General features: G+C 34.6%; 2 protein-coding genes across 2 annotated transcripts; one reads left to right on the forward strand and one right to left on the reverse strand.

The window, feature by feature from the left end:
- Positions 1-1,418: 1,418 nt before the first annotated feature.
- On the forward strand, positions 1,419-17,577 carry LOC139889974 (F-box protein At5g07610-like). Its single transcript, XM_071872883.1, has 2 exons — positions 1,419-1,787; positions 17,284-17,577. Exons 1-2 carry the CDS (start codon positions 1,419-1,421, stop codon positions 17,575-17,577), a joined length of 663 nt encoding a protein of 220 aa, XP_071728984.1.
- A 428-nt stretch (positions 17,578-18,005) lies between these two features.
- LOC139889975 (transcription factor TGA2.2-like) lies at positions 18,006-22,648 on the reverse strand. Its single transcript, XM_071872884.1, has 8 exons — positions 22,553-22,648; positions 21,585-21,644; positions 21,283-21,390; positions 20,780-20,872; positions 20,630-20,689; positions 19,910-20,152; positions 19,610-19,826; positions 18,006-18,079 (listed from the first exon to the last, which is right to left on the reverse strand). The coding sequence occupies exons 1-8, from the start codon at positions 22,646-22,648 to the stop codon at positions 18,006-18,008; spliced, it is 951 nt and encodes a 316-aa protein (XP_071728985.1).
- Between the last annotated feature and the right edge of the window lie 2,746 nt (positions 22,649-25,394).

Below are 25,394 nucleotides of genomic sequence, written 5' to 3' on the forward strand. Positions count from 1 at the left end.
ATGAAAGTTGCATATAGAATCAAAAATATCAGATTTCTTCATAGACTTTTGACTAAAAAAAAATAGAGCCTCCATATAAGCCAAAAGAAAGCTGCAACAATCGCATAAAGATGAAACATTGAAGCATTAGATCCATTCCATGTGTCGAACCAAGTGATTCAATCCCTCCACCTATCGAATTAATCTTATCTTATTAGTAGAAATGAGGGACTTTTAACTAATTGATATTCTCAAAATCTATTAGACCATTTGTAATAGTGAAGGCGTGATGGGGGTGTTTTTTTTTTTTTTTTTTTTTTTTTGGTATAGTGCTAATTTAGCAAGTGTGATGGCGTGTTGGAATTTGTAAAGATATGTGAAATGTGGTATTTATAATTTATTTATTTATTATTATTATTTTTTTGTAACGGCTATATAGCCGTTTGAACAACATATGTGGCAACACCCCAGTCGGCCATCCCTTCTCACGCCACCTTCTCTTCTCCATGATGCAACCATCGCGTCACCCATTTTTTAAGTCCATCATGCCCCATAGTGGCGCCATGGAGGTGTGATGGTGGCAAAAATGCTTCGATCACGCTGCATTGTGAAAGGTCTTAAGAAACTTACCTTTACCTCTAAGTCAGAGTCGCTATAACGGTTTTCAAAAGTAAAGTTCTACACATGCTCTCTATTATACTCAAGGTAATAAGATCAACAAAACAAATTACACAAGATGTTCAACGTTTTATTAAAGTAACAAATAAATAAAATCTTCAAACACATAAAACAAAAGGTTAATTAACAGAATAAATCTCGATTATAATAAAACAAAACTTGAAAGCAAATAATGAAATTTTCAAACACCCACATTTAAATGTGTTTTTTATTTGTACCTTCAGCCCAACTACATGTCTCTATGGGCCCAAACTCCCTTCAGCTAGGGTTTTAACTTTTAACCCGTTCTGTTCTGCAACCCTTTTTAATCTTTTCTTTATATATCGACCAATAATTTCAGGAATGAACCGATGAACATGATTGTATGATCAAATATGAGTTTAAGTAATTTTTCCGAATTAGCTTCTCATGATGATATATTGACACAAATATTACTCAAGTTACTGGTTCAATCAATTGTTCGATTCAAATGCGTATCTAAACATTGGTAATCTCTCGTTTCAAGTCTTAGCTTTGCTTTTTTCCATCAAAACCCTAACCCTAATCTTATCTCCCCATCAGGTTTATTTATAAGAAGGAGTAGTAATAATCGCAGTAAATGTGAGTAGGTTTTTGTTTTGTTCGATCGTGTTAAGCCTGTCAAACCTCCTTTTAAATCTTTAGATTTTATTAAGTTTTTTAAAGAGTTGAATTCAGGTGCAGGTATCATGAAGGTTATGCAATCTTGCAATGGGTTATTACTTTGTCGCAACAAGGAGACAATGAATTATTATGTTTACAATCCAACAATCAATCAATGCACCACCATTCCTAGATTTGATAGGCATGATTTCATTGATAGTAAACCTTGTGGTATGACTTTAGTATATGATCCTCTTAAATCTTCTCATTATAAACTCATACGTGTTCGCTTGTATCCGGGTAGTCATTATGGACGTATAGAGATTTACTCATCGAAAAACAGGAATTGGGTGGCTCTTGAGAGTTATATTATAATACCGTTTCTATGCAAACCAGAGTTTATGGCTGGGGTGTATTGGAACGGTGCAGTTCATTGGTCCTTTAGTCGGGATGTTTTATTTGTTGAGATCAATGAGAATCGAGGCGACACAATTCGTTTACCCCAGAATGTGACTTATAGAAAGTATTGTTTGTTGAGAAATTACGGCCTCACTAATTTAGCGTAAAGAAATAAGAACAATACACAACACAAGATTTAACGTGGAAACTCCAAAACAGGAGAAAAATCACGTGCCCCCAAAGAGAGAAATACACTATATCACAAATTGTTACAATGATATAGACGACTCTCTTAAGCCAACTACACTCTCCAAAATATTTAACTAATACAACTCTCAAACAAGGGTAAGAAAGAAAGAAATAATCAAATACTTAAAGTGTATTGATTGGTGCAAATTGGAATGAAGACTTAGCCCTCCTTTTATAACCAAGTCACCTACCTCCAACTTTCTCCTCCCACTTATGTGGGATAACATCCTTCACAAAGTAACCATATCAATTTTTCTATCAAAAATAAAACCAACAAATCTCCACCTTTTTTATAGAAAAAGATAACCATACTTCAACATTATAAGGATAACCGATATAGATGCTTCCTCGATGACAACTTCAAGATCCTCATCTTCATGCCGATGACATTATCTCCCAAGAGACAAAACTTGCATCTTTACCGAACATTGTCTAAACCGACAATCATTGTCATCATAGACAATCATAACTCTTAACAAGAATTATCATATTCTACCATTAAGAGTATAGCACTTAGAATATCACATTCCAAGCATTTCACCTCGGCACATATTGTTGAACAACCAGCTGAAACTTTATGGTGCAACTTCCCTGTTTGGCTTTCCCGAAAGTCCCATCAGCTACAACATCAGTTTCCAGCACACAACCTGCATCAACGCCAAACCAATGCCCATGTGTAATTGTGGAACCGCTAACGAACATCCCTTTCCACGGTGGCGCGGACACACCATGAGGATGATGTGACTTCAGAGGAATTCGTCACTCTCCGTAACAACGGAGACATCATTAGCGCCTTTAGAGCCATTTACCGAATTAGCTCCACCTGAACAATTAAACGTTACATGCCCAGTCTTCCCGCACCTCCAGCATACTAGATTCTTCCCAGAGTTTCTCTTTCGCCTATCTGAACACAACACTATCGTATCTCCTGATGACGAGACCCCGTTACCTTCCAGTCTTTTCTCCTCGGATAGGAGCTTGCTAGTAACGTCTTCAAACTTCAGAGTTTTCTTCCCATACATCAAAATATGTTTCATGTGTTCATAAGACGATGATAAAGATAATATCAACCTCAAAGCTTTATCTTCATCATCCGTTTTAACTCCAATAGCTTCAAGTTCCGAAACAATACCATTCAAAATGCTCAGATGATCTGAAATCTTTGAACCCCCATCCATACGCAAAGTATGAAATTGTTCTTTAAGACACAACCGATTTGAGATGCCCTTGCCCTGGTACAACTGCTCTAGTTTAACCCAAAGGTCCTTTACCGTTGATAACCCGTGCACATTTGCAAGCACGTTCTTTGCAAGACACAAACGAATCGCACTTGCTGCCCTCAAATCCATATCATCCCATTCTTCTTCATCGAACTTACTGCTAGAATCACTGCCAGGAACAAAGGTGGGTTTACCTTTCAATGCCTTATGTAACCCGGATTGAATCAACACATCCTTGACTTGAACCTGCCATACGCCAAAATTGATCATCCCATCAAATTTCTTTACATCAAACCTCATTGGACTGAACTTCGACATCGTATCCGTATCCTATAAACAACACTTTCTATGATTTTACTCACATTTCGAATAGCCAAAAGATGTAGCAGGTAGCCAGGACCCTTTAAATCGGAAATTCACAACTCGCCACTAACAAATCCAACTATTACTACGAATCAGAAAAAATATTGTCTAACCAGGTACCCTACACGATCAATTGAACTCGTTTCTGATGTGGACGATCCACTCCCATGGCAACCACAGAGCATACTCCGACTCCTATAACCGAGACTGAAATGTCCCGTTCTTATTGATTAAAAACATTCCATATTAATTGATTTCGTTGCGAGATTTTGACCTCTATATGAGACGTTTTTCAAAGACTGCATTCATTTTAAAACAAACCATAACCTTTATTTCATCAATAAAGGTTTAAAAAGCTTTACGTAGATTATCAAATAATGATAATCTAAAATATCCTGTTTACACACGACCATTACATAATGGTTTACAATACAAATATGTTACAACAAAATAAGTTTCTTGAATGCAGTTTTTACACAATATCATACAAGCATGGACTCCAAATCTCGTCCTTATTTAAGTATGCGACAGCGGAAGCTCTTAATAATCACCTGAGAATAAACATGCTTAAAACGTCAACAAAAATGTTGGTAAGTTATAGGTTTAACCTATATATATCAAATCATAATAATAGACCACAAGATTTCATATTTCAATACACATCCCATACATAGAGATAAAAATCATTCATATGGTGAACACCTAGTAACCGACATTAACAAGATGCATATATAAGAATATCCCCATCATTCCGGGACACCCTTCGGATATGATATAAATTTCGAAGTACTAAAGCATCCGGTACTTTGGATGGGGTTTGTTAGGCCCAATAGATCTATCTTTAGGATTCGCATCAATTAGGGTGTCTGTTCCCTAATTCTTAGATTACCAGACTTAATAAAAAGGGGCATATTCGATTTCGATAATTCAACCATAGAATGTAGTTTCACGTACTTGTGTCTATTTTGTAAATCATTTATAAAACCTGCATGTATTCTCATCCCAAAAATATTAGATTTTAAAAGTGGTACTATAATTCACTTTCACAGATTTTTACTTCGTCAGGAAGTAAGACTTGGCCACTGGTTGATTCACGAACCTATAACAATATATACATATATATCAAAGTATGTTCAAAATATATTTACAACACTTTTAATATATTTTGATGTTTTAAGTTTATTAAGTCAGCTGTCCTCGTTAGTAACCTACAACTAGTTGTCCACAGTTAGATGTACAGAAATAAATCGATAAATATTATCTTGAATCAATCCACGACCCAGTGTATACGTATCTCAGTATTGATCACAACTCAAACTATATGTATTTTGGAATCAACCTCAACCCTGTATAGCTAACTCCAACATTCACATATAGAGTGTCTATGGTTGTTCCGAAATATATATAGATGTGTCGAAATGATAGGTAAAAACATTGTATACGTGTCTATGGTATCTCAAGATTACATAATATACAATACAAGTTGATTAAGTTATGGTTGGAATAGATTTGTTACCAATTTTCACGTAGCTAAAATGAGAAAAATTATCCAATCTTGTTTTACCCATAACTTCTTCATTTTAAATCCGTTTTGAGTAAATCAAATTGCTATGGTTTCATATTGAACTCTATTTTATGAATCTAAACAGAAAAAGTATAGGTTTATAGTTGGAAAAATAAGTTACAAGTCGTTTTTGTAAAGGTAGTCATTTCAGTAAGAACGACGTCTAGATGACCATTTTAGAAAACATACTTCCACTTTGAGTTTAACCATAATTTTTGGATATAGTTTCATGTTCATAATAAAAATCATTTTCTCAGAATAACAACTTTTAAATCAAAGTTTATCATAGTTTTTAATTAACTAACCCAAAACAGCCCGCGGTGTTACTACGACGGCGTAAATCCGATTTTACGGTATTTTTCGTGTTTCCAGGTTTTAAATCATTAAGTTAGCATATCATATAGATATAGAACATGTGTTTAGTTGATTTTAAAAGTCAAGTTAGAAGGATTAACTTTTGTTTGCGAACAAGTTTAGAATTAACTAAACTATGTTCTAGTGATTACAAGTTTAAACCTTCGAATAAGATAGCTTTATATGTATGAATCGAATGATGTTATGAACATCATTACTACCTTAAGTTCCTTGGATAAACCTACTGGAAAAGAGAAAAATGGATCTAGCTTCAACGGATCCTTGGATGGCTCGAAGTTCTTGAAGCAGAATCATGACACGAAAACAAGTTCAAGTAAGATCATCACTTGAAATAAGATTGTTATAGTTATAGAAATTGAACCAAAGTTTGAATATGATTATTACCTTGTATTAGAATGATAACCTACTGTAAGAAACAAAGATTTCTTGAGGTTGGATGATCACCTTACAAGATTGGAAGTGAGCTAGCAAACTTGAAAGTATTCTTGATTTTATGTAACTAGAACTTGTAGAATTTATGAAGAACACTTAGAACTTGAAGATAGAACTTGAGAGAGATAAATTAGATGAAGAAAATTGAAGAATTAAAGTGTTTGTAGGTGTTTTTGGTCGTTGGTGTATGGATTAGATATAAAGGATATGTAATTTTGTTTTCATGTAAATAAGTCATGAATGATTACTCATATTTTTGTAATTTTATGAGATATTTCATGCTAGTTGCCAAATGATGGTTCCCACATGTGTTAGGTGACTCACATGGGCTGCTAAGAGCTGATCATTGGAGTGTATATACCAATAGTACATACATCTAAAAGCTGTGTATTGTACGAGTACGAATACGGGTGCATACGAGTAGAATTGTTGATGAAACTGAACGAGGATGTAATTGTAAGCATTTTTGTTAAGTAGAAGTATTTTGATAAGTGTATTGAAGTCTTTCAAAAGTGTATAAATACATATTAAAACATTACATGTATATACATTTTAACTGAGTCGTTAAGTCATCGTTAGTCGTTACATGTAAGTGTTGTTTTGAAACCTTTAGGTTAACGATCTTGTTAAATGTTGTTAAACCAATGTTTATAATATCAAATGAGATTATAAATTATTATATTATCATGATATTATCATGTATGAATATCTCTTAATATGATATATATACATTAAATGTCTTTACAACGATAATCGTTACATATATGTCTCGTTTAAAAATCATTAAGTTAGTAATCTTGTTTTTACATATGTAGTTCATTGTTAATATACTTAATGATATGTTTACTTATCATAGTATCATGTTAACTATATATATATCCATATATATGTCATCATATAGTTTTTACAAGTTTTAACGTTCGTGAATCACCGGTCAACTTGGGTGGTCAATTGTCTATATGAAACATATTTCAATTAATAAAGTCTTAACAAGTTTGATTGCTTAACATGTTGGAAACATTTAATCATGTAAATATCAATCTCAATTAATATATATAAACATGGAAAAGTTCGGGTCACTACAGTACCTACCCGTTAAATAAATTTCGTCCCGAAATTTTAAGCTGTTGAAGGTGTTGACGAATCTTCTGGAAATAGATGCGGGTATTTCTTCTTCATCTGATCTTCACACTCCCAGGTGAATTCGGGTCCTCTACGAGCATTCCATCGAACCTTGACAATTGGTATCTTGTTTTGCTTAAGTCTTTTAACCTCACGATCCATTATTTCGACGGGTTCTTCGATGAATTGAAGTTTTTCGTTGATTTGGATTTCATCTAACGGAATAGTGAGATCTTCTTTAGCAAAATATTTCTTCAAATTCGAGACGTGGAAAGTGTTATGTACAGCCGCGAGTTGTTGAGGTAACTCAAGTCGGTAAGCTACTGGTCCGACACGATCAATAATCTTGAATGGTCCAATATACCTTGGATTTAATTTCCCTCGTTTACCAAATCGAACAACGCCTTTCCAAGGTGCAACTTTAAGCATGACCATCTCTCTAATTTCAAATTCTATATCTTTTCTTTTAATGTCAGCGTAGCTCTTTTGTCGACTTTGGGCGGTTTTCAACCGTTGTTGAATTTGGATGATCTTCTCGGTAGTTTCTTGTATAATCTCCGGACCCGTAATCTGTCTATCCCCCACTTCACTCCAACAAATCGGAGACCTGCACTTTCTACCATAAAGTGCTTCAAACGGCGCCATCTCAATGCTTGAATGGTAGCTATTGTTGTAGGAAAATTCTGCTAACGGTAGATGTCGATGCCAACTGTTTCCGAAATCAATAACACATGCTCGTAGCATGTCTTCAAGCGTTTGTATCATCCTTTCACTCTGCCCATCAGTTTGTGGATGATAGGCAGTAGTCATGTCTAGACGAGTTCCTAATGCTTGCTGTAATGTCTGCCAGAATCTTGAAATAAATCTGCCATCCCTATCAGAGATAATAGAGATTGGTATTCCATGTCTGGAGACGACTTCCTTCAAATACAGTCGTGCTAACTTCTCCATCTTGTCATCTTCTCTTATTGGCAGGAAATGTGCTGATTTGGTGAGACGATCAACTATTACCCAAATAGTATCAAAACCACTTGCAGTCCTTGGCAATTTAGTGATGAAATCCATGATAATGTTTTCCCATTTCCATTCCGGGATTTCGGGTTGTTGAAGTAGACCTGATGGTTTCTGATGCTCAGATTTGACCTTAGAACACGTCAAACATTCTCCTACGTATTTAGCAACATCGGCTTTCATACCCGGCCACCAAAAATGTTTCTTGAGATCCTTGTACATCTTTCCCGTTCCAGGATGTATTGAGTATCTGGTTTTATGAGCTTCTCTAAGTACCATTTCTCTCATATCTCCAAATTTTGGTACCCAAATCCTTTCAGCCCTATACCGGGTTCCGTCTTCCCGAATATTGAGATGCTTCTCCGATCCTTTGGGTATTTCATCCTTTAAATTTCCCTCTTTTAAAACTCCTTGTTGTGCCTCCTTTATTTGAGTAGTAAGGTTATTATGAATCATTATATTCATAGATTTTACTCGAATGGGTTCTCTGTCCTTCCTGCTCAAGGCATCGGCTACCACATTTGCCTTCCCCGGGTGGTAACGAATCTCAAAGTCGTAATCATTCAATAATTCAATTCACCTACGCTGCCTCATATTCAGTTGTTTCTGATTAAATACGTGTTGAAGACTTTTGTGGTCGGTATATATAATACTTTTGACCCCATATAAGTAGTGCCTCCAAGTCTTTAATGCAAAAACAACCGCTCCTAATTCCAAATCATGCGTCGTATAATTTTGTTCGTGAATCTTCAATTGTCTAGACGCATAAGCAATCACCTTCGTTCGTTGCATTAATACACAACCGAGACCTTGCTTTGATGCGTTACAATAAATCACAAAATCATCATTCCCTTCAGGCTGCCGTAGTTAGCTTTTTCTTCAATAACTGAAACGCTTTCTCTTGTTCATCATTCCATTCAAATTTCTTCCCTTTATGCGTTAATGCAGTCAAGGGTTTTGCTATTCTGGAAAAGTCTTGGATGAACCTTCTGTAGTAACCAGCTAGTCCTAAAAACTGGCGTATGTGTTTCGGAGTTTTCAGAGTTTCCCACTTTTCAACAGTTTCTATCTTTGCCGGATCCACCTTAGTACCTTCTTTGTTCACTATGTGACCGAGGAATTGAACTTCTTCCAACCAAAATGCACACTTTGAAAACTTAGCGTACAATTCTTCCTTCCTCAATACTTCTAACACCTTTCTCAAATGTTCACCGTGTTCTTGGTCATTCTTTGAGTAAATAAGTATGTCATCAATGAAAACAATGACAAACTTGTCAAGGTATGGTCCACACACTCGGTTCATAAGGTCCATGAACACAGCTGGTGCATTAGTTAAACCAAACGGCATGACCATAAACTCGTAATGACCGTAACGTGTTCTGAAAGCAGTCTTTGGAATATCATCTTCTTTCACCCGCATTTGATGATACCCGGAACATAAGTCAATCTTTGAATAAATAGATGAGCCTTGTAGTTGATCAAATAAGTCATCGATTCTCGGTAGTAGGTAGCGGTTCTTGATGGTAAGTTTGTTCAACTCTCGGTAGTCGATACACAACCTGAATGTGCCATCTTTCTTCTTGACAAACAAAACAGGAGCTTCCCACGGTGATGTGCTTGGTCGAATGAAACCACGCTCTAAAAGTTCTTGTAATTGGCTTTGCAGTTCTTTCATCTCGCTGGGTGCGAGTCTGTAAGGAGCACGAGCTATTGGTGCAGCTCCTGGTACAAGATCTATTTGAAATTCAACGGATCGATGTGGGGGTAATCCCGGTAATTCTTTCGGAAATATATCGGGAAATTCTTTTGCAATGGGAACATCATTGATGCTCTTTTCTTCAGTTTGTACTTTCTCGACGTGTGCTAGAACAGCATAGCAACCTTTTCTTATTAGTTTTTGTGCCTTCAAATTACTAATAAGATGTAGCTTCGTGTTGCCCTTTTCTCCGTACACCATTAAGGGTTTTCCTTTTTCTCGTATAATGCGAATTGCATTTTTGTAGCAAACGATCTCTGCTTTCACTTCTTTCAACCAGTCCATACCGATTATCACATCAAAACTCCCTAACTCTACTGGTATCTAATCAATCTTAAATGTTTCGCTAACCAGTTTAATTTCTCGATTCCGACATATATTATCTGCTGAAATTAATTTACCATTTGCTAATTCGAGTAAAAATTTACTATCCAAAGGCGTCAATGGACAACTTAATTTAGCACAAAAATCTCTACTCATATAGCTTCTATCCGCACCCGAATCAAATAAAACGTAAGCAGATTTATTGTCAATAAGAAACGTACCCGTAACAAGCTCCGGGTCTTCCTGTGCCTCTGCCGCATTAATATTAAAAACTCTTCCGCGGCCTTGTCCATTCGTGTTCTCCTGGTTCGGGCAATTTCTAATAATGTGGCCCGGTTTTCCACATTTATAACAAACTACATTGGCATAACTTGCTCCGACACTACTTGCTCCGCCATTACTCGTTCCGACACCATTTGTTCCTTTCGTTCTATTAACCCCTGGTCTGTAGACCTCACACTTCGCCGCGCTATGACCATTTCTTTTACACTTGTTGCAAAATTTGGTGCAGAACCCCGAGTGATACTTTTCACACCTTTGGCATAGCTGCTTCTGATTGTTGTTGTTGTTGCGGTTATTATTGTTGTTGGGATGAGTGTTGTAGTTGCTGTTGTTGTTGTTGTTGTTGCGCCGTTTGTTGTAGTTGCGATTGATGTTGCGATTGTTGGGATAATTGTTGCGATTATTGTTGTAATTGCTGCTGTTGTTGTATTGGTGATTCTTATCACCGTTTTCCTCCCACTTTCTTTTGACTTGCTTCACATTGGCCTCTTCAGCAGTCTGTTCTTTAATTATTTCTTCAATCTGGTTCACTAGTTTGTGAGCCATTCTACATGCCTGTTGTATGGAGGTGGGCTCGTGTGAACTTATATCTTCTTGGATTCTTTCCGGTAATCCTTTCACAAACGCGTCGATCTTCTCTTCCTCATCTTCGAATGCTCCCGGACACAATAGACACAATTCTGTGAATCGTCTTTCGTACGTGGTAATATCAAATCCTTGGGTTCGTAACCCTCTAAGTTCTGTCTTGAGCTTATTGACCTCGGTTCTGGGACGGTACTTCTCATTCATCAAGTGCTTGAATGCTGACCACGGTAGTGCGTACGCATCATCTTGTCCCACTTGCTCTAGATAGGTATTCCACCATGTTAACGCAGAACCTGTGAAGGTATGCGTAGCGTACTTCACTTTGTCCTCTTCAGTACACTTACTTATGGCAAACACCGATTCGACCTTCTCGGTCCACCGTTTCAATCCGATCGGTCCTTCGGTTCCATCAAATTCCAAAGGTTTGCAGGCAGTGAATTCTTTGTAGGTGCATCCTACACGATTTCCTGTACTGCTAGATCCAAGGTTATTGTTGGTATGTAGCGCAGCCTGTACTGCGGCTATGTTTGAAACTAGAAAAGTACGGAATTCCTCTTCATTCATATTCACGGTGTGTCGAGTAGTCGGTGCCATTTCCTTCAAAATAATCAAATGGAACAAGTTAATCATACAGAATATTAAGAGTAGTTAATAGTATTTCGTAGCATAATATGAACTCATTTATAAAAGCTTTTTCTTCATATTAGCGTTTTATAAGTTTAAATTCGGGTAGTACCTACCCGTTAAGTTCATACTTAGTAGCTAATATACAATTCAACTACTACAATTCTATATGAAAAACTGATTATAATAATATTTCGCGTTCAAACTTTTACACAATATTTTACAAACTTACAATACCGCTTATTTTACATATAGCATGAAATATAGCACACAATAAATTTGATACAAGATGGTTGTGAAGATAATTCTAGCTAGTACACAAGTCGTTCAGCAAAGGCAATAAAGACACGTAATTCATACGTCCAGAAACAAGTCATGCATTCTGGTTTTACTAGAATTACTTCCCATCCTTGGTCTTGTGGAACATAACCGTTATGGCCGTTGATAAGACAGCGTGTTGTAACATCGTCAAAGGGACGAGGGTTACGTAATGTCCAACAGTCCCGTAACAATCTAAAAACCTCATTTCTTACCCCAATTACCGACTCTGTCACTTGTGGGAACGTTTTGTTTAATAGTTGTAGCCCGATGTTCTTGTTCTCACTTTGGTGAGAAGCGAACATTACTAATCCGTAAGCATAACATGCTTCTTTATGTTGCATGTTAGCCGCTTTTTCTAAATCACGAAGTCCAATATTCGGATATATTGAGTCAAAATAATTTCTTAACCCATTGCGTAAAATAGCATTTGGGTTCCCCGCAATATATGCGTCAAAGTAAACACATCGTAACTTATGGATTTCCCAATGTGATATCCCCCATCTTTCGAACGAAAGCCTTTTATAAACCAAGGCATTCTTAGAACGTTCTTTGAATGTCTTACAAACTGATCTCGCCTTAAATAGTTGTGCCGAAGAATTCTGACCGACTCTAGACAAGATTTCATCAATCATGTCTCCGGGTAGGTCTCTTAAAATATTGGGTTGTCTATCCATTTTGTGTTTTTATACTGTAAAATAGACAAGAGTTAGATTCATAAAAAAAATACTTATTAATACAAGCAATTTTTACATATATCATAAAGCATAAGCAAACTATATTACATATATTACACCACACGAATACAACTATCTTATTCCGACTCGCTTGTTTCTTCTTCTTCGGTTTTGGTTCGTTTTGCCAAGTTTCTAGGGATATATGATGTTCCCCTAATACGAGCCATCGTTTTCCACATTGGTTTAGAAAAACCTGGTGGTTTAAAGGTTCTCGGGTCATTGTTACAACTTAAGGACTTCGGGGGTTGACGATACATATATAGTTCATCGGGGTTGGAATTAGATTTCTCTATTTTTATGCCCTTTCCCTTATTATTTTCTTTTTCCTTTTTAAATTCAGTTGGGGTAATTTCTATAACATCATCGGAATTCTCGTCGGAATCCGATTCATCGGAGAATTGGTAATCCTCCCAATATTTTGCTTCCTTGGCGGAAACACCATTGACCATAATTAACCTTGGTCGGTTGGTTGAGGATTTTCTTTTACTTAACCGTTTTATTATTTCCCCCACCGGTTCCGATTCTTCTTCCGGTTCCGATTCTTCTTCCGGTTCCGACTCTTCTTCCGGTTCCTCTTCGGGAACTTGTGAATCAGTCCACGAATCATTCCAATTTACATTTGACTCTTCATTATTATTAGGTGAGTCAATGGGACTTGTTTTAGAGGTAGACATCTATCACATAATATCAAACGCGTTAAGAGATTAATATATCACATAATATTCACATGTTAAAAATATATAGTTTCCAACAAAATTTGTTAAGCAATCATTTTTCAAGTAAACACGGTCGAAGTCCAGATTCACTAATGCATCCTAACAAACTCGATAAGACACACTAATGCAAAATTCCGGTTCTCTAAGACCAACGCTCGGATACCAACTGAAATGTCCCGTTCTTATTGATTAAAAACGTTCCATATTAATTGATTTCGTTGCGAGGTTTTGACCTCTATATGAGACGTTTTTCAAAGACTGCATTCATTTTAAAACAAACCATAACCTTTATTTCATCAATAAAGGTTTAAAAAGCTTTACGTAGATTATCAAATAATTATTATCTAAAATATCCTGTTTACACACGACCATTACATAATGGTTTACAATACAAATATGTTACAACAAAATAAGTTTCTTGAATGCAGTTTTTACACAATATCATACAAGCATGGACTCCAAATCTCGTCCTTATTTAAGTATGCGACAGCGAAAGCTCTTAATAATCACCTGAGAATAAACATGCTTAAAACGTCAACAAAAATGTTGGTGAGTTATAGGTTTAACCTATATATATCAAATCATAATAATAGACCACAAGATTTCATATTTCAATACACATCCCATACATAGAGATAAAAATCATTCATATGGTGAACACCTGGTAACCGACATTAACAAGATGCATATATAAGAATATCCCCATCATTCCGGGACACCCTTCAGATATGATATAAATTTCGAAGTACTAAAGCATCCGGTACTTTGGATGGGGTTTGTTAGGCCCAATAGATCTATCTTTAGGATTCGCGTCAATTAGGGTGTCTGTTCCCTAATTCTTAGATTACCAGACTTAATAAAAAGGGGCATATTCGATTTCGATAATTCAACCATAGAATGTAGTTTCACGTACTTGTGTCTATTTTGTAAATCATTTATAAAACCTGCATGTATTCTCATCCCAAAAATATTAGATTTTAAAAGTGGGACTATAACTCACTTTCACAGATTTTTACTTCGTCGGGAAGTAAGACTTGGCCACTGGTTGATTCACGAACCTATAACAATATATACATATATATCAAAGTATGTTCAAAATATATTTACAACACTTTTAATATATTTTGATGTTTTAAGTTTATTAAGTCAGCTGTCCTCGTTAGTAACCTACAACTAGTTGTCCACAGTTAGATGTACAGAAATAAATCGGTAAATATTATCTTGAATCAATCCACGACCCAGTGTATACGTATCTCAGTATTGATCAAAACTCAAACTATATATATTTTGGAATCAACCTCAACCCTGTATAGCTAACTCCAACATTCACATATAGAGTGTCTATGGTTGTTCCGAAATATATATAGATGTGTCGACATGATAGGTCGAAACATTGTATACGTGTCTATGGTATTTCAAGATTACATAATATACAATACAAGTTGATTAAGTTATGGTTGGAATATATTTGTTACCAATTTTCACGTAACTAAAATGAGAAAAATTATCCAATCTTGTTTTACCCATAACTTCTTCATTTTAAATCCGTTTTGAGTGAATCAAATTGCTATGGTTTCATATTGAACTCTATTTTATGAATCTAAACAGAAAAAGTATAGGTTTATAGTTGGAAAAATAAGTTACAAGTCATTTTTGTAAAGGTAGTCATTTCAGTCGAAAGAACGACGTCTAGATGACCATTTTAGAAAACATACTTCCACTTTGAGTTTAACCATAATTTTTGGATATAGTTTCATGTTCATAATAAAAATCATTTTCTCAGAATAACAACTTTTAAATCAAAGTTTATCATAGTTTTTAATTAACTAACCCAAAACAGCCCGCGGTGTTACTACGACGGCGTAAATCTGATTTTACGGTGTTTTTCGTGTTTCCAGGTTTTAAATCATTAAGTTAGCATATCATATAGATATAGAACATGTGTTTAGTTGATTTTAAAAGTCAAGTTAGAAGGATTAACTTTTGTTTGCGAACAAGTTTAGAATTAACTAAACTATGTTCTAGTGATTACAAGTTTAAACCTTCGAATAAGATAGCTTTATATGTATGAATCGAATGATGTTATGAACATCATTACTACATTAAGTTCCTTGGATAAACCTACTGGAAAAGAGAAAAATGGATCTAGCTTCAACGGATCTTTGGATGGCTCGAAGTTCTTGAAGCAGAATCATGACACGAAAACAAGTTCAAGTAAGATCATCACTTGAAATAAGATTGTTATAGTTATAGAAATTGAACCAAAGTTTGAATATGATTATTACCTTGTATTAGAATGATAACCTACTGTAAGAAAAAAAGATTTCTTGAGGTTGGATGATCACCTTACAAGATTGGAAGTGAGCTAGCAAACTTGAAAGTATTCTTGATTTTATGTAACTAGAACTTGTAGAATTTATGAAGAACACTTAGAACTTGAAGATAGAACTTGAGAGAGATAAATTAGATGAAGAAAATTGAAGAATGAAAGTGTTTGTAGGTGTTTTTGGTTGTTGGTGTATGGATTAGATATAAAGGATATGTAATTTTGTTTTCATGTAAATAAGTCATGAATGATTACTCATATTTTTGTAATTTTATGAGATATTTCATGCTAGTTGCAAATGATGGTTCCCACATGTGTTAGGTGACTCACATGGGCTGCTAAGAGCTAATCATTGGAGTGTATATACCAATAGTACATACATCTAAAAGCTGTATATTGTACGAGTACGAATACGGGTGCATACGAGTAGAATTGTTGATGAAACTGAACGAGGATGTAATTGTAAGCATTTTTGTTAAGTAGAAGTATTTTGATAAGTGTATTGAAGTCTTTCAAAAGTGTATAAATACATATTAAAACACTACATGTATATACATTTTAACTGAGTCGTTAAGTCATCGTTAGTCGTTACATGTAAGTGTTGTTTTGAAACCTTTAGGTTAACGATCTTGTTAAATATTGTTAACCCAATGTTTATAATATCAAATGAGATTATAAATTATTATATTATCATGATATTATCATGTATGAATATCTCTTAATATGATATATATACATTAAATGTCTTTACAACGATAATCGTTACATATATGTCTCGTTTAAAAATCATTAAGTTAGTAGTCTTGTTTTTACATATGTAGTTCATTGTTAATTTACTTAATGATATGTTTACTTATCATAGTATCATGTTAACTATATATATATATATATATCCATATATATGTCATCATATAGTTTTTACAAGTTTTAACGTTCGTGAATCACCGGTCAACTTGGGTGGTCAATTGTCTATATGAAACATATTTCAATTAATAAAGTCTTAACAAGTTTGATTGCTTAATATGTTGGAAACATTTAATCATGTAAATATCAATCTCAATTAATATATATAAACATGGAAAAGTTCGGGTCACTACAGAGACCTCCGTCAAACCTGACGCTCTGATACCAGTTGTTGGGAAATTACGGCCTCACTAATTCAGCCCAATGATAACAGTATAGAAATAAGAACAATACATAATACAAGATTTAACGTGGAAACTCCAAAATAGGAGAAAAACCACTGGCCCCCAAAGAGAGAAATATACTATATCGCAAATTGTTACAATGATATAGACGACTCTCTTAAACCAACTACACTCTCCAAAATATTTAACTAATACAACACTCAAACAAGGGTAAGAAAGAAAGAAATAATCAAATACTTAAAGTGTATTGATTGGTGCAAATTGGAATGAAGACTTAGCCCTCCTTTTATAACCAAGTCACCTACCTCTAACTTTCTCCTCCCACCTATGTGGGATAACATCCTTCACAAAGTAACCATATCAATTTTTCTATCAAAAATAAAACCAACATTGTTATCCCCGTCTGGTCGAGTCTCGTGATTCTCTGCTTTTTATCAACGTTTTTAATGCCCAGGTTGATATTTACAAGATGAACACAGACTACTCTGGCTGGTCCAACAAGTATCATGTCGATTTTTCAGTTATTCCGGGAGCTACGGATATTGAATTACATTGTTTCTTCCCAGGATTACAAGAAAAAGATGCATTTTTGGTGATAGAAACACCTGAAAAGGCTATTATACGATACAATTTAGTGTTGAAGACTTGGCAAAAGCTTTGTGAACTTGACTCATCTTCTCCAGAAGAATCTTATACAGAACTATGTGATCGAGGGCTTCGTGCTTTTCTTTTTATTGAATCTTTATAACCTGTTTGATTATAAGAACAGTATGTATCTTAAACTTAATTGACTTTCAAATAGTTATTCTTGGATTTATTGTGACTTTGTATGCTTTTTGGGTTCAGTTACCTTTTGATTAAGTCCTTTATCTTTCTTGATATGAAAGTTGAATTGAACACATGATTGCTGTACTTAAATGTTTGAAAAGAAGAAGAGAACAATGCCCTTTATGTTAAGACATTACATGTTTGTATTCGTTTAAAGACATTACTGAGTACACGGATTATATTTGAAGTCTGAACTGACAAAATATGTTTTTTTTTTTTTTTTTTTTTTTTTTTTTTTTATTTTGCGAAAAATCGATAACTTCGTAAAACAATGTAAAACAATGCCTTTGGTCGAAAAGACGAAAGAACCCAAACAAGGCGAAACTATATAGCCGCACACCTTGCAACTCAGAAAGCAAGCAAACCACGAAAACCTGAACTATCAAAAAACGAGCCGTGCCAAAACCAAAGAAACAGCCAAACTGCACATAAAAAATACCAAACACAACAAAAGGGATACAACCTAAATACTGACTAATCAAACAAGCTAAACAATAGAAACATAATCTAAACAACACCAAGCTACCAAAGAAAGTGCGAAATTGAAAAATTTCAGAATCTAAAGTTTCTCCGCGGTGTTGGACGCTTTCTAACTTTTCATTGAGGCTTCAACAAATTGCCCTCCACTTTCTCAAACTGAACCCATTTTGCGGTGCGATTAGAATAAACAGAAACATTGTTGGCATCGGAACATGATGTAACAGTTGACATCGACTAAGTAAATGTACACGTGTTTTGGTATCTCATTATTATCCAAATTATTATTGAAATTTGAGCCCAACAACTTATTGAACCAACACCATGATACTAGTACCATCATGTACAACATCTTAAATCGTGTTACTAGTACCACCGTGTACAACGTCTTAAATCGTTTTAACGATAGCCTTAAGGTTGTAGTTAATGAAATTCTGAAATTAAATTGAAGTAAACGTTCAATGGGATTTATATAACCATCTGCTATCCCTACTCTTAAGTTGATAAAGATTGTTGAGCAAATGGCCCGAAAAGTAACAATAAGTTACATGATTTCAATAAAGGTGATATGGGTTTTGCTGATTTCCGAAAAGAATTGCGTGTTTCAGTTTAGCACAGAGAAAGACTATGATTTGAAAAATTGTGAAATTGAGAATAATATTGTCAAATTCATTAACGATCGTTAGTTAAATTACGTTAAGTACTCACATGTGCTTGAATATCATCGCCAAGCACCTATTTTTAACCCTAAATTAATTGCTTTCTTAAACCTGTTGATGTTATTATTATTATTATTATTATTATTATTATTATTTCATTATTATTAATTTTATATGTATATGTACTAGTTGAAGACCCACGAATACGCTAGATTTTTTGAGGGATGAATCTCGATTGACTTAGGTTTATAATAACTCGATTCAATTACTGTAGTAGTGTTACATGATTTATAATCAATGTAGGTTTATTGAACTTTAAAACAATACATATATAATAAAATCAAAAAGCTAACACTGTAATAAAAGGTTCGTTTTCTAGTTATAATTTTGGTCTAGTTTCCCACGAATGATTCCATGATTGTAATCGCTTAATATATTTATGAATTTCATACATAGCGAAAGTTGTTTGTTTTTTAAGTAGTATAATCTGAAGCTCCTTATAGGTAATAGCGCGTAAGTTATCTTCCTACTTGAATTTTACAAATAAATGTGATTAGAACAATCTATGATAAAACTATATTACATGTTGAATTTACTTTAAAATAGCAGTATAATATGAAGCTCCTTATAGGTAATAGCGCGTAAATTATTGCATGAATTTTACGAATAAATGTGATTAGAACAATCTATGATAAAACTATATTACATGTTTGAATTATCAAATACTTTAAAAAAGGATGTAACATCATTAATGCATAAATGAAGTATATAATAAAGTCACATTAGATACATAGTTTTCCATGGATGTTAACTTGCCAATTTGTTCAAACATTTTGTTTTTATAATTGGACATAGCATATTGATCTCCTTTGTCAACAAAAGATTTGCCGGAGAATGTGTCTGATAGATCTTTTTTCAAGCTATCGACTTCATTTGTAATTTTTGCCTCTTCTTGGATTGGATAGTTAATAGATTTCAAAATTTCAATTTTCTGATGCTGCTGTTGTGACAATTCAATATTGTTCATTATTAACTGTAGAGTTGGATACATAAGATAGTATTAGAAACTTTATTACAAAATTTTTTTAAAACAAAATTAATCACTAATTAGTATACCTTAAGAGTATCAGACGGGAGGATACCACCAATCCACATAACACAAGAGTGAGCAGGTGACATCCATGTGACATTAGTTATTGACATGACACATGTTTTGGCAGCCCTTTTTTTCATGCGTAGTAGCTCGTTGTAATGTTCATTGATTTGTTTAATTATAGGTGAAATGTGATCATCAGAACTGTCAACCGACATCCGTCTGTGTAGAGTCACTATCAAATTGTCGAATTTTGAGGACCAATCCTGATGATATCTATCAAAGTTTGTAATGTCTACACTATAAAATAAATAATTAGATAACTTTATTTGTGTATATTATGTAGCTTCTTTTTAAAGTAATTGGAGGTATATAAATATACTTAATCTTGAGTCGACACAAGTGTTTCCCTGCAATTGTTTTGTATGTCAATAAAACAAACTTGTACCATATATATATTTTTTGACTGGATTAATTTACTCAAAATAAACTGTTAGCAAACATAGGTTGTCTATTTTGACAAAATACATGAATTTTTGATTGAGTTAATAAGTCAATTTGATTTTTTGTGGTTGGATAATTCCATCCAAATTATCTACATACACCTACAAATTAAAGAACCAGACAATATGTAAGTAATGTAAGTACTCCTTATTAATTCAATATATATATATATGGATGTTTTGATCTGTAGAAAAAAATAATAGCTTACCTTATTAATATCATGGTGAATAATTATTAACCTTTTTTCGATCTCTACTTTTTTTGAAAGATTCTGCCAATTTAGCTCGCTTTATTTTTAACTACAATGAAATCATATACATATGTACAACCTAAATATACAATATATAAGTAAATATAAACCGAATATTTTTTATAAATATTAAAATTACCATTTCAGCTTCATCAATTGTATGTACTCCACTATCATATGAATTATCATTTTTAGTATAAGATTCGCGAATTCCCGGAGTTTCTTTATGTATCTACGTGTAGATATACAAATAATAAGTTGTTATTTGTATGTTGTTTGCATATGACCGATCTACGAAAATGAGTTTGTTGTTGGACAAATGAGTTTGGGATATATGAGTTTGGATAAATAAATGTGTAGATTCAGTTTAGGGAAAATGTTTCATGGTGAAGTTACTGAAGATGAAGATGAATTGAGGAAGTACATGCCAAACATATGTGATTTAGTATTCTTTCATGGACCATCCGTGTAATTTTGTCCTTCATATGTAAAGTACACGTGAGTACTTAACGAAATTTGAATAACGGTCGTTAATGAAGTTGACAACGTTACCTCCAAATTGAAACACTTAAGCCTTTTCGGGCATCGGCAAAACTCATATTACCTTTATTGGCAAATCGTTAACTTATGTTACCTAATGACGCGCATAAAGTACGCTAACATTTTGCGCAAGCTTATGACTGCAGCTGCGCACCGATTGTCTCTAAGGGCCAGTAACGCGCAATATGCGGCGCAATTCAGCTGATGTCGCTGCGCATCAAGTATTACGCTATCAGGGAGATGTACAGAATAATTACAAAGACTGAATAAGACAAAGGATAGTACAAGACATGCATGACAGAATCTTCATGGTCGTACGAGTAGCAGGACGTGGCAGAACATCATGATACGGAGGGGACCACGTGAGTGCACGATTCGTGTGACAGAATAGTACTTTTATGTACCATCCTGTCGCCCCCTATTTCTTGTCGCCTATGTGACAGGAAAAGGACATCCACTCTCACCTATAAATACTCACTATGGACCTCATAAAAACACACACAAGATAGAGAGAGAAAAGCATCACTGATTTAGGTGCTCTATCTGCACAATAGTAATACACTCATTACGGTTATCAGGTAACGTTCTCCGAACATTAAATCCTAACACCGTCTATGAGCCATCGATTTCGGCAAACCGAACGATGGTAGGTCATGTTTAATCACCCTTTCTGAGATCATCTCGTATGAGGGTTATTCACGGTGCTCCAGACCGGAGAGTTAAACTCAAGGAACCCTTAAATCCCGCTTTATTATTGATCTTGCATGAACCGAACCCTTTGGACTAATTTATGCTTGATCATTATCTTTTCGGGCCATTTGTCCAAGAATCTTTATAAGATGGGAATTGATATTTCCAAACATAAAGTTGATAGATCCACTTAAATGTACCAAACTACCCCCTTAAATTATGTCTTCAACAAGTTTTTTGTTAGAATTTATTGGAGGACAATTCTGGAAACTAGCTTAAAATTGTGGTGGATCTATCAAATTCATATTTGAAAATATCACCTCCCAAACTAATTAAGATTTAATCATATTGTAAGTAATATCTAGTACTAATTGATATATAATAAATAACGTAATATCTCAACATTCCTATTCAAGTTGGATTGTGAAGTTCACGAACACTCAACTTATTCCGTAAGAACTCAAAGCGATATGTTCTAATTGTTTTTGTGAATATCGACTGGTAGTTCTTCAAAGTTTATGGCATATGGTTTAATTTCCCCATTATCAACACAAAACCAGTCCATTTCAACATATTTTTTCGTTAATGATAGACTGGATTAGTAACAATGTGTCACGCAGTTTTGTTTATCACACATTAAAGGGTTACACCTTCTTAAGTAGCACTGAAATCAATTAGTAACCAATGAAAGCATAATACTTCTTATACAGTTGTAATCAGTATCTTGGTCGTCTGACCACGCTTTGGGTGACTGGGTTTTCTCAAACTCCGCCCTCATAAACGACAATCGGTGGTTAAACGCATACACCAGAAGCTAGGTGCCATGACCTATAAACTCTCGTGAACTCCAAAATACACCTAGTATTCTATATGTCCCATCTGAAAAAGGCCATCAGGCAGGCTCTGGTTGAAGTCTCTACACAATAAGCGTCACTGTTAAATGTCCTCAAAACCTATCAAAAGGCTTAAATTTACCTTGTAGTCAAAGTCACAGTACTGGTTTTCAGGGTCTTACAATAGTTTTATGTGCCTTTTTATTTTATTGAAGTTGAAACGGGTATTAGTAGTGTCGCTAACATAAGATCAGTGTTGTAAATCTCCTTATTTCTCTCCGAGATCTCATTTTTCGAAGGACGCCGAGACGAGATGTCCATCTCCCAAGATTTCTTAGTCAACGGGGTCAAACATGGTCAAAGCCATGATTTCTCGAACTTTCTTGCTCATTTCTCGAATTTTCTCATAAATTCTCGTAATTTTTCGGATTTTCTCACTCATTTCTTCGAATTACTTGTAAAATCTCATAAAAACGTATATAAATGTACATAAATTTATTTATTTATATATATTTATATTATGAAAACTAAAAGTCAACGTAAGTCAACACCCGAGATCTCCCCGAGATTTTTCCGAGATGCGGAGATCTCCCCGAGATTTTTCCGAGATGCTTAGATCTTCCTGAGATCCGAGATCTCCAACCTTGCATAAGATAAATGGAATCTTCAAAGAATGTCTAGCTTATTTAAGGTAATGGCAGTATTAGAGCACTCGAAGTCGAGACTTTGAACTCAGTGTTTGATTTCAGTGTCTTTTAAGACACTGAAATTTAACACTTAAGGCAAAATGGGAAAAAATAATTCAGTGTCTAATTTTAATGTATAATTCATTTTTAATTGATATTGTTTAATACGGAGTATGTTTTTAACAACAAATATAAATTAATAAAATAAGCATTACATTAATTATTATATAAATACGAATACATAAACTAAAAAACACGATTACATCAATTAAAACACGATTACTTAAATTAAAACTGCGGAATTTCTCCAATCGTGTCATCACTCACGTATCCCTCATCACTACTGTTAATCCTAGATTTAAGCTTCGATTCGTGTTTAGTTTTTTTTATTCGGTTTAATGATGATGAATGTGATGATGAATGAAGAAGAGTATAAACTCAGATTTGAAACATTAAACTTTTTATTATTGAATCTGTTTATGTACAATAGTATGCCAATGGATTCAATCACAATTATATTGTTCCACGGCTTTCTTCAACAATCAACTTGATATGGATCAAGTTGATGCCACAAGGTTAACCTAGTCTCTCAATGTGACGCCCCGTACAAAACCATCGTGTACGGATCCTCAACAACAGGATCATTACAAGGTCAAACACTATATGCTGTTTGAAAACCAGTTTTGCATTCATAAAAAGATAGCGTTTACAAAAGATAACGTGACACAAAGGTCGTTACAAAGTCATTATTTGAAAATAACATAAATTACGAATGCAAAAGAAAAGTTCCATGATTGAGACATCTCTAAGTAATGCAGCGGGAATCTAACACAGCAGGTCCTTAACAGCAAATCAATAACACCAAGACAGCAAGTCTAACAGCGGAAGCAACAAACCTCTAAGCACCTGAGAAAACATGCTTAAAAACGTCAACAATAATGTTGGTGAGCTATAGTTTAAGTTGTAACAGTAATGTAAGATTGACCACGAGATTTCAATGTTTCAAAGTAGTAAGAAAAGTATATGTTTAACCGTGGGCACATGGTAACTAGACTTAACGTAAATATAAATATCACCCCCTAAAAGTACACCTGGAGAGTGCGTATGTCCTCGAAGTATTAAACACCCGTTAAATGCTAGCGCGACTAGCCCGAGTGGGGATGTCAAACCCTATGGATCCATATCTAAGATTTGCGTCTACCGGTTCAAAAACCAATAGTTAAACGTTACCGTGCTAAGGGGAAAGTTTATGCCGTTATATAACCCACACATATGTAAAGTTTAAGTACTCGTGTCAAATAAGTAAAACATAAAAAGGCGCATGTAATCTCAGTCCCAAAAATAGTAAAAGTAAAAAGGGAAGCTATAACTCACAGTGATAAAAGCGGTAAAGTCGGTAATGAAAGTATGCAAGTAGTAAGTTGGTCCGAAAGGTCGTCAACCTAAATCAAAGGTTACTAGGTCAGTATGTTGTCCTTATAAGTTCTAATAGTGCATAAAATAAGTTTAAGTGTCATCATCATCATCATTCATCATTGTAAAAGCTAAGTAAGTTTAACAAGTATAGAGATCGAAACAATAGGCTGACTTGGATCAGCTGCTACGACCTCTACGTAAATTGAAAAGATGCGTAGTCAGTAGCTATGGCTCCGTATGTGAGTCCTCTAACCGTTGACCAACTTTCAGAACCTAACTCATCTTCATTTGACCGTGACGACGGTTTAAGTGCGAGTAGGTCAGAAATTTCAGCACAACGTTACAAGGGCGTAGTGACTTTCGGAGGGCCATAAATCCTAAACCGTAACTTGGATTAAGACGAGGCTTAAACGGAAAATCATCTACTCGAACCGAACTAACTGAAAATCAAATTTACAGTAGCCCACGTTACTGATCAGATCCCGAAAAACAGTAAATAAGTGCTCCGGTGGGGTTCTTGGTGCTTGATGCTCATCACGGTTCTCATCCTTGATGCTTGTAGCTTCAAGTGTACAACTCATTGATGGGT

Source organism: Rutidosis leptorrhynchoides, chromosome 2 (genome assembly GCF_046630445.1).
Source record: "Rutidosis leptorrhynchoides isolate AG116_Rl617_1_P2 chromosome 2, CSIRO_AGI_Rlap_v1, whole genome shotgun sequence".
In the NCBI taxonomy this organism is placed as follows: Eukaryota; Viridiplantae; Streptophyta; class Magnoliopsida; order Asterales; family Asteraceae; genus Rutidosis; species Rutidosis leptorrhynchoides.